This window comes from Scomber japonicus, chromosome 1, assembly GCF_027409825.1.
Source record: "Scomber japonicus isolate fScoJap1 chromosome 1, fScoJap1.pri, whole genome shotgun sequence".
Classification (NCBI taxonomy): Eukaryota; Metazoa; Chordata; class Actinopteri; order Scombriformes; family Scombridae; genus Scomber; species Scomber japonicus.
The window spans coordinates 14,001,516-14,017,317 of record NC_070578.1 but is presented as its reverse complement, the minus strand read 5'-3'; the positions used below and the strand labels follow the sequence as shown (position 1 = coordinate 14,017,317).

At 39.3% G+C, this 15,802-nt stretch overlaps 1 protein-coding gene across 1 annotated transcript in view; it reads left to right on the top strand.

Annotated features, from left to right (window-relative positions):
• The first annotated feature begins 558 nt into the window (after positions 1-558).
• Positions 559-15,802, top strand: part of insyn1 (inhibitory synaptic factor 1) — a 42,873-nt gene continuing 27,629 nt past the window's right edge. Inside the window, exon 1 of the mRNA XM_053337623.1 lies at positions 559-645. Within this exon, the coding sequence (XP_053193598.1) occupies positions 574-645 (72 nt within the window). The 5' untranslated portion in view covers positions 559-573. The remainder of the gene's footprint in view (positions 646-15,802) is intronic.

The window sequence follows — 15,802 nt, the reverse complement described above, 5'->3', positions numbered from 1 at the left end:
CTTTCACTTTTCTATGTTAGCCTGCCGTTATGTTACTGTGTCTTTCACAAGTAATCAAGATTGTGCAGGACAAGTATAGACAGGCGTTTTAAATAGCATCTCCTCGGGAACAATTTCAAACATACACACTGACACATGAGATGAGTTGGCTCAACACGATTATGTAAGAGTTTCATTCCAGCTTTAGCCCATGTATTTTGCCTCTTTCCTTTTCATGGATTTACTGCGTTTGACTTTTCTCATGCTCATTTTCTCTTCGTTTTTGGACCCATCTACCAGAAGGCATGGATGTCCGAGTGTGACCCTGTGCCGAGTGTGCGGGCGAGGCAAGGTGTTTTGGCTGCCAAGGTGCTTTTAAGATGTTGAGGTCTCCCTGCGTGGCCGGGGCCCCTGTTCGGATCAGTAGCACTGAGGCTCCTTGTAGCCAAAGACATGGACCCCGACTCGGCTCCCCCACGCCCTCAGCCTGTTGGCCATTGGCCCCACGTCGCCCTGTAAAGGATGTCCCTCAGCAGAGCTCCGGCCCGGGACACCTCTGAGACCCCCAGCCCGAGAGAACGCATCCGCAGCCACATGAAGATGGTGATCGACCAGCTGGACGGAATTCTCAAAGAGCTCAAGGATGTGGCCAAGGAACTCCGGGAGGTGAGGTTCAAACTCAGCATACACAGATCAGGTTTTTGAGGATTTATGTGCATCTGAAAAAGGATGCAATTAAGTGTAACATTCTTTTCACAGCATGGAGATTTTGATTAAGATTTGAAAGCGATGAGATCTCACTTTTTTTTCGTTATTGTAGCAGGAGGATATTGTTGATTACAATGGCAATGAGGCTGTCTTCCTTTTCCAATCAAACATTCGGCAATACAAATGTCCTTCATGTGTTCAGTGGTGTCTTGTGGGAGGTACAGTCAATGTGAAGGGCTGTTGAAAAGCAGCACAGCCAGGCTGAAAGGATACACAGAGGCAGGCTTGAATAAGATACAAGACTTAGCACTGCAATAGTTATATAACCATTTTGTTAAGGATCAGCTGGATTCCTACTGTATTTTTGAAACTGCCATGGTAACGCTGGGAATCTGTGTGTGTCTGCGTGTGTGTGTGTGTGAGTGTATGTGTGTGTGTGCAGTTTGTTTGAACAAGAGAAAAGAAAGAAAGAAAATGTATGTGTGCGTGTGTTATCTATACAAATATTTGGGCTAAAATAATGTTTGATAAGAAAAATATGCGTGTGATGGGCGATAATCGGAGTACTTTGTTTGTGTGTGAATATAAAATGGCCCTCATCATCTCATTGGGATTTTCCCCCTGCAGTGTCCTCAAAGCTACAAGCTCTTATGGCAAAGCTCCTCCAAAAGAAAGAGATAAAGGCAGATAGCGAGACAGAGACAAATGAAACCAAGAGCAAACAGTTGTGTCTAACCATCCCACATCCTCCATGCGCATCCCATGATAAGTCTCCCACCTGCTTCTGATCAGGGATGTGGAGCAAGTGTATATGTGTGTTTTTAAAGGTGGTGAGGAAGTGAAATGGTGGATGTTGGTACATGTAATGACCTGAAGGAGGAGGAGGGTTTTAAACAGCCGTGGCGAAGCTGCCATAACTCACTCCATCACAACACCCCCCCCCCCCCCCCCCTCTGACTCCCAGCTCTGTCCCACTCACCACGCTCTACTTTATGTACTTGCACAGTTGGAGGTGGAAGGGCACAGCTCAGAGTGCACCTTCTCTCTGGTGAGAAGGAGAAGCCGACCCGTGCGCGGGAGTGATTGATGATTATGGGACAACTGCAAGTGGAATAATGCTGGCTGGAGCTATTTATAAACAAAAACACAGCCTGTGCTTCTGCCAGCTCCAACGCATATTACCATTCTTATCCCAGACCCCATTACAGGGGGCTCTGCACAGTGGCTCAAATGTCATTTTTTATTGGGAGAGCACAATCCCACATACTGAAATGGCCAGGAATCATATTAGCTGCAGTGGCACTCATAATGCTTGTATCAATATCCTGCAATTAACTGACCTGCGAGATTGCAGACTGTATTGTATCAAAGGGAGATGAAGAAACAGAATCAGTGTAGCACCATCAGATGCATGGAAGCCTAATGTTCCATAAAATATCTCATTCTTGGCCACATGAAAGGAACAACATAATAGATAACAACTGTCACATAAATAAATGATGAATTGCCATGTGGATGTAGTGAAATAAATAACTCAGTGAAGATGCAGTAATGACTGATTATCACCCACAAGGTCTTTGGGGAACTGGAGATACTGCAGTGCTCTCAGGAGTTAAAGCTGACACTCCAAATCACATCGCTGCTCAGAAATGAAGATACTACTGGTCTGTTACTTTACACAGTGCAGTCTCATCGTCCACTAGATGCACACAGCCAGTTGGTCAAGAGCTGAATCCAAAAAGTGATTAAAACACCTCATTCCAACCACTGATTAGTCACACTGCAATACAATCTGCCAAAATAGATGCTTTGTCTGTTGCCTCAAAGGTGCATATATTGTATATTGCAGTGCTCATTTAAAACATTTAGTACATACCTCTACATTAATAGAAATTTTCTAGTCAAGTGTCAACTGTCTGGTCTTCATAGCTTTATGCAGAAATAATTCAAATGGATGCAGATTTTTTACTGCAGTGAATAATTCCATTATGAGATTTAAAACGTTGTAGTTGTTTATTTCATAAGTATTTTGCAGCCACATGGAAAACTATAACACAGCCCAAAGGGAATCTCACATCTACTGTACATGCTCAAAAGTGAGTGACACAGAAAACATTTTAAATTAATATTATAGACTATCTAGGCTTGTGAGAAGTCCAGAAGAAGGCATCTCAAGCTGTTGTTTAGCATAGAGGGGGATGTCCAATTGACTTAAAACATGAGAATGATATATCCCCAATGCCTTTATATGACTATATATATAAATAAGCATCAGTAATAAGGTAATAAACTGAATGTGTTTATAAAGATGGTATAGACTAAAAAGGAAGACACACAATGAAAACAATAATAATTGTCCTTTGCATGGACCCACTCTACCCCAAAGTAACTTGCTTTCCTCTTAAAGGCTCAGGAGTCTGAAAAAAGGGGTCACCCATGGGTCTTACTTTCTTGTCTGCCAGAATTCATCATCCTCATTGCTAAACATCCCTTCCCTAGAGGACGTGAGCCCAACTCACTTCCTGAATGCTGCCAAAAATATCATTTTACCAGAGTTTGCATATCTACCGGGAACACTCACTGCAGTCTAATCGGACCCTGTGGTGAACCTACTGAGATATCTGCCATTAAACTTTAATCACTGGCGTGCCCTGGTAGCCTGATGGTTAAGATGCATGTATGCCATATAACCATAATGTCTGTGGTTTGATTCTGTGTAATTCCTCATTGTTTCTTAAGACATAGCAACAATTTGGCTTCAATAATCTCACATTATGCAGTCAGTCATTTTGAGAGAACATGAGACATGAGCAATGATGAATCTTGAATTTAAAAGTATTATTAAGGAAACTACTATTCAATGATGTGAGGCTTCTTTCAACTCCTCACAGCATACAGCATTGTTTTTTAATGTCTATTGTTTTTCCTTCCTGGTACTCTGGTCCCAGGGTATGTTAAAGCTGATTATGTATCTTATCTGGTACTGTGGTAACTGCATTAATCTACATTCCATAGAACTAATATAGCAGCCAATAATGTCACTTACAATATAGAAACTGTTGACACCTAAATTCATCTTTTCTCATTTGAAATTCTAATCAACAGACATCTTGGCAAACCCATACTACACAATTACCTACCCACAAGGTTACAGATTAAAAAACATATCAAATGAGAAGCCATCTCTCAAAGTATGAATTGACTTCATTATACCAAAACAAATATAATCTATATTAGTATACAAAAAAACATTTAAAATTGAAGTATGTAAAGTTTCACTGCCGCCTATCCTCACTGCACCATGCTGTCAGCAACTAAATCTCATGTCAAAGAAAAATAACAAAAACACACAGAGCATGAGTTTTTCAAGATTGCTCCTTTCAAAAGCCTATTACAGTCAAATGCAGCCTGTCTTAGTTGTGAATCCTATTACAGGCTTCATGACAGGTAAAATGAGAAGGATATAAAGGAAGGTCATCGGAAGGTAATATACTGATAAAGTATTCCATTTGTAATAATACTACTGGCAGGAGTGGCAACTCTAGAGGAAATAATTCATTTAGGCACCATGTCAACCTTGGACGTACAATTCTGAGGATAAACAAGTAAGAAATGGCACCCAACAGAATTTAAAACACCCTCTGAAATTTCAAATGTTGTGCTGTTCCTTTTTGCTAAAATGGAATTTCACTAAAAAAGGTGAGGCAACTAAGGAAATGTAAGAGTGCACTCATGTTGGTTATTAGAGAGATACAGAGTGGGAAATTGAAAGAATTTAATGAAGCGCTGAAGGAAAAATTTGTGACAGGAGAAGAGGCAGTGGCATGGATTGGGGGGGAAGGGGTTGGCAGTGAGTTTCACATCTTAATATGAAACTAAACAGGGATGATGGACTGTTATTATGTGGATGTACTTATTATGCAGAATCATACAAGGAGCAGACGATGCGGCACGTCTGTGCTCGGTTCAAGACAAATGAACACTGGAAGACAATCAGGACTCGTAGAATAAAGCTCCGAATGAGAGGAGCGAATATAAGCTAGACAAAGAGCAATTATCAACAGCAGAGTACAGCACATTCACAACACTAGCCTCTATTAGTCAGCCAATGGAGAGCTTGTGGTAGTTATCAGCACATCCTCATCATAATGCTGGAGTCTGGCTCACTGTTTCTACTTAGCTACAGGCCTGAAGACAGAGGGAGACAACAGGAAAACACTGTCCTGCAAATGTCAGTTTTTTAGGGATATAGTGATGAGTAACAGCTTTATTATTATTATTATATTATTATTATTATTATTATTATTATATTTTAAGACTGGCCACTGTACATGTTTATAATTGTATACTGGATTTTGGAGAGTGTGTTCTTGCATGCTTTTGAGCTACCTCATTGTGTTTTAACTTGTGAGTAGCAGAAAGAGCAGTTCTATCAACCATTGCGCTCAGGTGTTCCTCACACTCAACTTTGCACTCTACATGCTCCATCATCCACTAAATATTCAGGAGTACTTTCAAGTTACACAGTCATCCTTGGGCACCATGGCAGACACAGTAGCACAAATGGGGTGGTCTATTCAATTTTTATTCACCAGCTGCTGATCCCATTGGCCCGGCTGTCAAATCAAGGCATTTGTGCTAAAATGGAGTCTGTCAAAGAGAACTGCTATGTAAACGATCTGATTAGAAAGACAACCATGTGGCGCTCTTTCATGTCTGAGGCATGCTTAAATGCTGCATTGTTTAAAGCCTGCTACTGAGGGAGAGGTATCCAAACAGCTGGCCCTAGATAAGTCAGCCTGTTAGCCAGTCAGTCAGTCAGTCAGCCAGCCAGCCAGCCAACCAACCAGCGGTGTCTCCTTATCAAGACTGAAACCGGCTATGACACATCCATGTTGAGGGGGGAACCACAGTCACTCTCGGCTGAGGCTACAGCACTCAGCACTGAACCAAATCTGTTCCAAACCCAGAGGCAGCCCAAGGGAGACCAACACCAAAATCAAAGGGTTTTTTTCTGCAGGGGCCATATCCTCTCCTCACTCTGTGTTTTCCATGCTGCTGCTGCTGCTGCTGCTGCTGCCGAGCAGGGCAGAGAGCATAAAACTACCTACCATGAACACTTAAACATTTAACCATGAGGGACACTCTTGGAAACACTACCACTTTTACTCAAGATGTATGACGATAGTGTATAACAGAGTGAAACTGTACACACAATTCACAGTTTGATATGTAAATTGGTTTTAAGGTCACAGTTTAGTATGTTTTCGGTACAGCAGAGAAAATCAGGTGTACTGTATCCATCCAGCAATGGCTAATTGACCATAACTATTACTGAAACAGTTAAGTTGCACTGCAGTGGAAAAGGAAAACAACCTTTCTGTTTAGTGCTATGAGTCAGGACACCTGCTGACAGCTGTTTTATGATGATTTATGGTCACTCAGAACTGGTTCTTACAACGTGCTGCCCAACCACATTGGAAATCAGATGTGTTTATAGTCTTTCAAACAGCTTCACTTAAAGGAGGAGTGAAAAAACTGACCATCACAGAGAGAGGAGGGGTGCGAGGAGATGAGATAATATTTAAATATGGGGATAACATAATAGATTTAGGTAAGAACAAGTGCACTTCACAAAACATACTAAAATAAATGCAGTATAAATACAAATAGAATTAATCCAGCTATTAAATATGACTCGATATGAAAAATTTCACTTGGCAAGAGATAGTGGTACTTTCTGTTTGTCCAAATTAATATCTACAATCAGAAATTGCAATCAGTCACAAAGCTGTGTACTAGTGGATCATTTCCCACAAAGCAACCATTTCCACTTGGCTGTCAGTGATGTGGGTTTACAGCCCATCTGACTACAGCCCAGTGATCTCCAGTGAGGATGGCCCAGCCTGTTTTCCACTGAATCCATTACCTTCAGATTAAGGCAGTGTTTGGCCCATGGAGTCGCCAACCTGTGAACATGCCGACAAGCTGTCCTTGCAGGCCAACAACACTCAGTGGGCGAAGCTTAACGCTTAGCGCAGCCACTCACAGAGGAAAGTACCCTTCAACCTGACATACCTGGGCCAAAGGGTTTCTTCTCATTAAAAGCCATTTGGAAGAAATGACAAGTACCTGCCTGCTGTGTCTGTCAATTTGTTCCTCCTTGCCTGACCTCTTTTGTGTGTGAAAATTAAATTCCTAAATTAAACTTGGTGGCGTGCCTCCAGCGGAGTTCTCTTTGCTCGGGAAAACAACAAGAACAAGGTACCCCAAGCCTTATCTATTCTTCGCTGAATACAAAACACCCTACCATCTCCTCACCTGTGTTGCAGCCTTTAGCTGAGCTCTACATAAATTTGTCCATTCTTGGAATGAATCAGATGCTCAATTATTCTCAGGACTGATGAGAATACTGCTTCGGGATTTGAGTTAGGCTCTCAGGTCATGGCTCATGTTTTCCAGTTCAAATCCATCATGGTGACCCGACTGACTAACGGATAAGCCGATACAAATATAACCCATCTCTGCTTTAATGAAAAGAGGGGATATTTATATATCTTGTGCAGCTTGCAGTAATAACAATATTCGAATCATATTTAAGTCATAGATCCCCATATTAAAAACGTAAGCACTTTTGACGAGTTAAAGAGTTGGAGAGGGGACTAAAAGGAGAGCAGGATCTAAGTAGGGAGGGAGCAGCAGTAAACAATGGGTTAAGACTTTAGCGGCATCTAACCTTGAGAGCTGTGGAGAGAATAAAACTGCACCACGCAAAGCATTCCCCTGAGCCTCTTTTACCTGGCTCTGCTGTGGAGCTCCAGCTTCTTTAGGATGCAGCCCCAGCATATTGACTAGCCCATCATGCCTGTAAGACCCACTGGATTAGCTGGCCCTTTGAGCTCTGCCTCTCTGCGCGAACCCTGCACTCAGCATAGACTGTAATGAGGGCTTTAGGTTAGACCTCTGCTGAGGCAAACACTCCAAAAATTGCGCTCGTCATGCTCATTGATTTTTATCAACTAACACGCCTACTTTGGGCTAGTTACAGATAAAACTGTGAACATTTTACCATGCATGTTTGTACTTGTGATTCAGCCACAAACCCTTTTGCTTGTCCCTAGGCAAGGATGGAGCTGAATAGGATGAAAAAGAGAGTTAAAGGCAAAGCAAAGGAAGACAGAGAATGTGTGCAAGAGAGAAAAAGAGAGAGATGAAGGGTGGATGGAGATAATGGTTTCTCCTGCTGCACAGAATTGCGACAGACTGGGTGGAACAGCTTAGATCAATTGTTGCAATTGTGCTCGTTCTTGGGCGTGTTTAGGATTGTTTTGGCCTATCTCTGTGCTGTGAATAAAACCAGTAGGCTGTAGTTAATGGTGTGAAAAATGGCATCCATCGAAGTGCACAAGCAGCCTCCAAGAATAGCTACATCATTTCATTGTGTCAAAGCATACTGTACACGCAGGGGCATCTTGCTCTCCATTAGGCCATCAGACTGTCTCTTTTACCAGGTGCAGACTCACATTTTTAATCGGAGTACAAATAACATGTAAGAGACAGATCTGATTTTGAAAAGCTGCTATATTTTCCTCCTTTCCTGTAGCCTGTGAAAGTGTTCAGGCAGCGCGTGCCAACCCACTCACCAGTGTAGCAGCTTAATCTAGCTACAATCTTTGGAACTGTGTTATACTGAGGGATCATCAGGAGGCTTTTTTTGTACTTCCTTTTATTTTTAGCTGTAGTCTGTGATGCATCATAAATCAACCCAGTTTCAAATGAGATTGTTCAGTGTTAACCAGCCGCAATAGTTGAACTGAGATGGCACACACTCAAACATCTGTACCCCCCCCCCCCCCCCCTAAAAAAGCTTTCAAGTTTATGCAAATAGTATGTTCATCCTGACATGTAATATTAAGCAGGTGCTCACAGATACTGGTGGCTCCTTGGTGATATGAAGAAGAAGAAGAAGAAGAAGAAGAAGAAGAAGAAGAAGAAGAAGAAGAAGAAGAAGAAGAAGAAGAAGAAGAAGAAAATATAGTTATATAGCGCTTTTCACAGACATGAGTCACAAAGTGCTTTACAGGAAAAGAAACATACTGACCAACACAGTAACTTGTTAATGCTATGAATACACCGCATCTAAGACATCTGAACCATGTCAAAGCAATAATGATGATAATGTGAAGAATGTGACAAGTGTGACAACTTATAAGACAATGATTCACTTCTGTGGCTCTAATTCAGGCATCACATCTGTAATGTTGAAAAGTGGGGTGAAGGAGTTAAAAGTAGGGCTTCTCTTATAAGGATTATATTACTGAACTGCTGTATATATCTAAACAGAAATTGACAAATATGTAGCACATTTGTGACAAAGATATGAAAATAATATAATAATAATAATAATAATAATAATAATAATAATATGCTAGTTAATTTCAAAGTAATATTATAATATCTACTATTTCTCTATTGATTTCATCATTTATATGGATAACAGAATGGTGTGTGGCTTCTTGACTTGCTAGGTAATGTTAGCAGCTACAAGGGTAGTAAGAAGAGTTTGAAGTCTTTTTGTATCATATAAAGGTTCTTCAACAAAGCCCTTTATTATATAATGCCAGAGCAGTTGAAAATACTACATTTTGACATACCACCCTATTGTAACAGCTCACAGTCAATCTAATTAAACAGAAACCTGCTACAGAACTGTATTATTCTGTATTCAAGTCAGTGATAGAACATTTGTCAGTGATACAATGTAATTACAATAATTAGCATACACCCTGGCAACTTGTAGAACTAGTGTACAGTTGTACAAGTCTTTGTCATTTAGTATAGGGTGTATTTATGGTTAGAGTGTAGAGTGTGTGAAGCGTTTCATAAAACCTTTCATGATATTATGAAGAGTTAAAATGTGCCTCCTGTTTACCTTACTTAGAATGTATATTGGTGCTGAGTATATCTCAAAACACAAATGTCCAATGATTCTTCAAGCAAGTTGTCAAAGTTAGTGCAGACTCTGGTAATTTATTACTAACCCATTTCCTCAAGTATAATTTCTTTGTGTAGTGGCCAAACAGCACACACAGAGGACAAATAAGGACACACTGCCACCAAAAACTCATTTTAAGGGACTATAAATTTTGGCACATCTGCTAGGTTGTTCTGTCTTCACTTTAGACATACTGTTTATGGATTCTGTTGGTTTTCAGACAGCTAAAACGGAGATTTATTTATTTTTTCTACATTGCAAACTTTTTTAATGATCTCATCTGCATTGCTGCTAAAATAGCGTTACACACATGACATTATAGCAGTATGTGCACAGTAAGAGCTTGCATGTTTGGGATTTTTTATAGTTACATTTTCACATTTTTAACCTTGCATTTTATACTAGACTTTAATTTTTAAAGTGCAATAGTGCACAGTTACAGAGAATGATGCCTCACTTTATTTTCTATGGCAGAATTTGGATGAATGCAACTCTGCAAAAATTGTTAAAGATTAACATACAGCAATAACGTTAGAACAATGCAATGATTCTTCCGTGAAACAAGGAATTTACGTAGTTTCAGTAAAGTTGCTATCATAAACACTAATAATAAATTGTTTATTTTACTGGCTCAATTTAGAGCAGCTGTGGTGTTCTTTAGACAGCCATACGGTACCAATTTGCAACAGATGCTCAGAAAGGAATTACTGTAAATAAAACTGGTTTAAATTCTTAATTTAAATTTCAATCAGCAACTAAGTTAAATGTTACAGACGAACATCCATATGCTTTTATACTGTTAAAATCATCTCAACTCCTTTTCCTCCAAGTTTGTGCTTTCTGATGCCAAAATGTTCATCTTTCCAAGTGTTATCCAGTAAGTTGACTGTTTTTCAAGGATATTTTGCCCTGATTTAAGCCTCTCAGCCCGAGTTCCTAAGGAGCTCTAAATAATTCTTAGATTTAAGGTTTTAGGGTTAAAATGGTTTGTGGAAATTTAAATGTGCAGGGCTTGTTTAGGACGATGTACAGCCTGCCATACAAGACAACTTCAGGGAAATAAATTCTCAGTGTGTATGAATGTATTTGCATGTAAGAGTGGTATTTTGAGGGCAATGTTTCATTTTGTTTTGCCTTGGCTCAAAACAGCTGTTCACAATTCATGAAATACTGCAAGAAATAGACACAATTGCAAGTGCTGGCACCTCTAGGGGTTAGCTAAATTTGCAGTCATTCAGGTGTCAAATTTGCATTCAACTAATTATTGTGACTGCAAGATCACACATTTCTGTTGGGAATAATAGACTAATAGAGATAATGCACCTTGCCATGACTTGCCAAGACTCTAGAAATGCCAAAACATTAGATTCTCTTACTGGGATTTGTTTCTAATCCACCTAATTAATGCCAACTAGATAGACATCCATTTAACATTTAAATGTCATTAATTACCTCACTTTGTCTGTCTGAATATTTAAGCAGGGTGTCTGAGCATGGTCCAAGTCATAGGTGTCATAGTTATTCTATATTGTGGTCCTGAGCTGAACCTGTCTTATTGAATGAATCAGGTATTTTTGTTTTCACTTATTATTCAAATTAACATTTAGATTTCACGATAGACAACTCTACAATAAGTCTTTTGACCTTAAAGTCCATGGAAACCCATTCTCTTTTTTTTAGTGTCTTATTATGAGCAATTGGGTCCAACGGGAACACATAAATTGTGTGAAAGTTACAACTTTTTAGGTTATTTTACTTGAAATATTTCTGTATTTGTTTTGTTTTTGGTGGGGCTCTGTTGGGAATGACATCACATATCAATCATGATTTATCAACACCTGAATCAAAATGTGATGACAGTTGGTGGTTGTTTGTTTCTGTTGCCAGTCGGTGTCATTTTCTTTACATCCACATGTCCCTTTGGCAGGTGAAACAAAATGTTAATTTCACACATTGCGGTCAGTTAAATCCCATCAAACCAAAGTCAAACAATTAGCTTTGATACAATGAGATGTGCAGTGTTAAACTGTCAATAAATATACAATCTAAATATATATAAAAATATAATTACATAATAATATAATATATTTTATTGTATTTTTCCAAACTTTAATTGTTGTTGTTTAGTCATTAATGTTCAATTTAGAAATACATACATACGATATGAATCTTTTTTTCACAGGCTTTTAGTAATTTAGAGTTTTTGGTATGGACATTACCCTGCCATAATGTGTCCACTTAACTTTTGCAGACCTAGTTAAGAAAACGGTGAATTCTGCAACAATGCATCATGGACAACTGTACTTAACCCATGAACTATGAAATGTTATCATTTACACTGAAACAAGCCAAAAGAAGTGACACAGAGGGCTGCATTAAGGAATAACACCTGTTCACTCAGGAAGCATCTCTATCTTTGCATGCAGGAAGTAAGGTGAATAAATGTTAAATACGACTTTTGGCTACGCTTCTATTGTTTTCTATGCTTTGGTATTTTTACTCTCATTTGCAACATTTCTTCATTTTGTATGTAGTTTTGGCTGACAAATGTTACTGGCAGTGTCAGATTTTGTTGATGATGATGATGATGGGAATCCGCCCATCCAGCATTGAGCAGGGTTAGGGTTAGGGTTAGGAAGTGATGGTGGAAGAGGTGTTGAGGCTACAGGGGAAACTTGGCCATGATAATGGTATACTTCAAGTGTGAATTCAGGGGCGGTTCGTGTTTCTGAAGAAGAAAACGTTTTGCTCAGCTGATTATAAGTGACCTTTGTCATAATGATGTGTTTGTCCATGCTTCACACCAGGCACTGTGATTCCAAGTAAAGGGCAGTAACTTTAAAATCTCTGAGTCTTGGTTGTAAAATCACTAAGTTTAACCATGTCGAGTGTCTTCAAAGACAGCTTCTTGTGTTTTTGGAATCTCCCCCTCCCTTTTTCTCTTGTTGCCTTGCACAGGCAGCTCACACTCTGCCAGTGGCACGGCATGGATGATTGCCACCACTGTTACTGGCAATAGCCTGACAACGCAGCATCTAATGCAGGGCAAGGCAAGATGAAAGACGCACAGCAGAGAGTACAGGATAATTATTCAGACACACAGCTAAGAGCAGACAGGGACAGAACATGTCAACAAACTGTTTGGGTGATTAATATTTTTGTCATCTGCTCAGTCACCTGTGCAGTTGTCAGTTTACGGCCAAGATGATGAAGTCTAAGATTTCTGACTTTTATGCTAAGTAGCGATACAGCAAGGTCTATGAGGGTGAAAAATATAATTGGACTTTTTTGGTATGTTGTTATCTCAAGGATATTAACTTGGGATGGGACTTCAGGTTGATGTGAGTTGCGGCGGACCGTATACTGCAGGTTCTGATTAAAGAGAAAAACCCTAATGATAATTATGCAAAAAGCAGAATGGAGAAAAAAATGAATTTAATGATGAGCATGCATTAGCAAATTCCCAAGGTTAATAACCTTCTGGACTGTCTTCTGTATCCAATATTGTGCAGTGCCTGTCATTCCATATATATTTTAGAGGGAAATTAAACTGATGGTTCTTATACTCTATACAGTATTCAATATATGATATTGTGTGGATTCCTGGTAATGACCCCGTATTCCTGTGGTATTTAAATTTCTGTATAAGTATCCCCTGCTGTCATGAGCACATGATTCCAATTCATTTCAATGTAAAATTCTGTTTGTGAGTGAATCAGAGTGTCACATGGGCACACTGATTAGTGGCTACGTGCTTATTGTTGTGCTCCAGTAAACACAATTGTCAGTGATCGCATGTGGGAGGCCTGTGGGAAGATGTTTCTGTTATCAGATGGCTGTATGATTATTAAAAAATGATCTGATCAATCATCTCAAACTGCTAACAGACCAGGAATTACCATTAACCTCTCTAGCTGGTTGTTATATCTATGTATTATATGACAATGCATCAGTCTGGCAACACCAACATAAAGATATGTCAAAGATAAGACCAGTATTATATAATGAGGTATATTTAAATGCAAGTAATAACAGATTTCTAAGTTATATAAGGTGGACAAAATGGATGGTGTATTATGACATGTAATGTACAGAAGGTAGTAAAATGAATTGTATTTAAGGAACATTAATCAACTAAAGCTAGTAATAAACTAAGCAGAATACAATGCAATATAATTAAAGGTTGAATATGTAGAATATTTATTAAAAGCTATATATATTTTTTTTTAAATAATACAGCCACGGGGCGTTTTGAGGGGTACAGAATGAAAGTATTGCTTTTCCATAAAAAAAAAATATTTAGTCTGAATTAATATTTTTAAAATTTTTTGAGAGTTCGACAATGACGTTCTGACACGTTCTGTGTACATTGTACCAGCCATTTAGCGGCCGGAATTGCGGGTTGCCAGGGTTGTCTGTTGTTCCGGTGCAGCTACTGTAGGCAGGCACTGGGTGAAATGGAGTTGTAAACAAACACGGTCGTGTTGGACTTACTAAAACCAGCGTTTTTTGCTCTCAAGTACAACTTTTCATCACAAAACTTCGAAGGTAAGACAGAATATCTGTTAGTCGCTGTAAATAAGTGGTTGTTTACCTTTGTATGCTGCTGGTTCACTGAGTTTTTAGCGCAATAATAGTGGTACTGTTGAACTCGCCAGGGTCTTAGCTTTCATATGAGATGCTATTTGTTTGTGTACCATGAAGTATCAAAACGGTAACAATGGAAATGTGGAGAGTGGGTTGACTTTCTGACGCTATTCGGATTTTGATATTTGATCATTAACCTCTTAACGCACGCTGTTCCGTTCACGGGACGGGACGGATGTTAGGAGGTAGCCACACGGTCTTCTGAATGTTTTAAACACCAACCCTTAAACATATATACTCATGCCGTACATTGTTGGAAAGCTTAGATTGTTCTGATTCATTCAAGACCACTCACGACTTATATGGTTGCTCACAGCCGTAATAGTATTAGCGATTAGCTCGACTAGCCCCTGAGCTAAGTAAGAAAAGCTATAATGCCTACATACCTTCAAAGTCTTCCCTTTATCCACAACGATCATCTTATGACTCAGGACTTTCTGTACAGCTCGCCAAGTATCCATTCTTGTGAAATATGAAATCCGTTTCCATAAAACCGGAATATTTTCCTGAATATGTCCATGTATTTAGTCCAACACGTTATGTAATAACACAAATAACAAACCATATACGGTCCGTTTACGTCATTTCCTGACCTGCGCGTCCATCTCAGAGTACACGTGACTAGATGTTTACGACCATGAGCCTCTTCTGCTTCTGACGACACCACACACAAGCCAATCGGTGTTTAGGATTAGGCAGTACATGCAGAGACATTGCTGCTACTCCCACTGGCGTATAATGTCTCTGTTTCAAGTCAGTTACAGCGAGGGTATGTTCGCTTCCTGTTTTCAAAATGAAAGCACCAACTCTATCGTTATGGTTTTCTTAATAATAAAAGGCAACGGGTGTTTTATTTTGTGAAAATGACCGGAAGTGCGTTACTCGCTACGGCTAACTTGAGTGGCTCCGAATTCGCAGGAACAAAACTTTAAGCAGATGTTATTTGGACAAATTAGCGTCACATTGTGAATCTAAAGGGCTACTTTCTCGCCTAAAAAGGTTAGACATGTGGATAAAGTGGTATATTTACAGAGTTAGAGCTAAAATAAAATCCGGCACCGGACCTGGCAACCCGACTGCTGGAATTACTTTTTGGTTGTTGCGACTACGATCTCGAGACATAGGATGGCGTTGTTCTGCTCATTCTACATATTCTACCTTTAATTGTACCATTAAACCATACAGCTTATCCCATTTTAGGCCCTCATAGGAAAACTATTTGGTAATTGTAAGTGAGGACACTATTTTCTGACGTATCATGTCCAAGAGCAAAGGATAACTCTTACAGCATTAATTGAAACTCTAATTACAACACTACTACAAGGTCAGCTGCATGATTTATGATCAATTTAAAGATAAAGATCAACAGAAGAAGCAATTTTAAAGATTGAATTGATGGTCATCTTCAACCTTCCATTTGAAACTTACTGGAGGTCATACATTCAATCTTAATTGAAATAAATACAGTTTGAT